The sequence below is a fragment of the Mastomys coucha genome, unplaced genomic scaffold (genome assembly GCF_008632895.1).
Source record: "Mastomys coucha isolate ucsf_1 unplaced genomic scaffold, UCSF_Mcou_1 pScaffold12, whole genome shotgun sequence".
In the NCBI taxonomy this organism is placed as follows: Eukaryota; Metazoa; Chordata; class Mammalia; order Rodentia; family Muridae; genus Mastomys; species Mastomys coucha.
In genome coordinates this window covers 85,138,077-85,138,944 of record NW_022196894.1, presented here as the reverse complement: position 1 = coordinate 85,138,944, position 868 = coordinate 85,138,077, and the positions used below count along the sequence as shown (strand labels likewise).

The following is an 868-nucleotide window of genomic DNA, read 5'->3' as shown; positions in this document are numbered from 1 at the left end:
GGTGCAGAGTCTGAAGACCTGTATGACTTTGTTTTTATTGTGGCTGGTGAGAAAGAGGATGGTGAAGAAATGGAGATTGGGGAAGTAGCTTGTGGAGCTCTGGATGGATCAGATCCCAGCTGTTTGGGGCTCCCAGCACTAGAGGCATCCCAGAGATTCCACAGCATTTCCACCTTGGAGCTGTTCACAGTTCCTCTCTCCACAGAGGCAGCACTGACACTGTGCCATCTTCTGAGTTCCTGGGTATCACTGGAGAGCCTTACACTTTCCTACAATGGTCTGGGCTCCAATATCTTCCGCCTCCTAGATAGCCTACGGGCCCTGTCAGGCCAGACTGGATGTCGCCTCCGTGCCCTACATCTCAGTGACCTTTTCTCACCACTGCCCATCCTGGAATTGACCCGTGCCATTGTGCGAGCCTTGCCCCTGTTGCGGGTCCTGTCTATCCGTGTTGACCACCCAAGCCAGAGGGACAACCCTGTTGTACCAGAGAATGCTGGGCCCCCTGGACACATAATTGGGGATGAAGAAATACCAGAAAACTGCCTAGAGCAGCTGGAAATGGGATTTCCACGCGGAGCCCAGCCAGCTCCACTGCTCTGCTCAGTTCTCAAGGCCTCAGGTTCTCCACAGCAGCTGTCACTGGACAGTGCCACCTATGCCTCGCCTCAAGATTTTGGGCTTGTGTTGCAAACACTCAAAGAATACAACCTATCTCTGAAGAGGCTGAGTTTCCATGATATGAATCTTGCAGACTGTCAGAGTGAGGTGCTCTTTTTGCTAAAGAATCTGACCCTTCAAGAGATTACCTTCTCCTTCTGTCGTCTGTTTGAGAAGTGCCCAGCCCAATTTCTTCCTGAGATGGTTG

General features: G+C 51.8%; 1 protein-coding gene across 1 annotated transcript in view; it reads left to right on the top strand.

Annotated features, from left to right (window-relative positions):
• Positions 1-868, top strand: part of LOC116083728 (leucine-rich repeat-containing protein 41-like) — a 7,273-nt gene that overhangs the window by 1,312 nt on the left and 5,093 nt on the right. The window contains exon 2 of the mRNA XM_031360504.1: positions 2-864. Within this exon, the coding sequence (XP_031216364.1) occupies positions 2-864 (863 nt within the window). The remainder of the gene's footprint in view (position 1; positions 865-868) is intronic.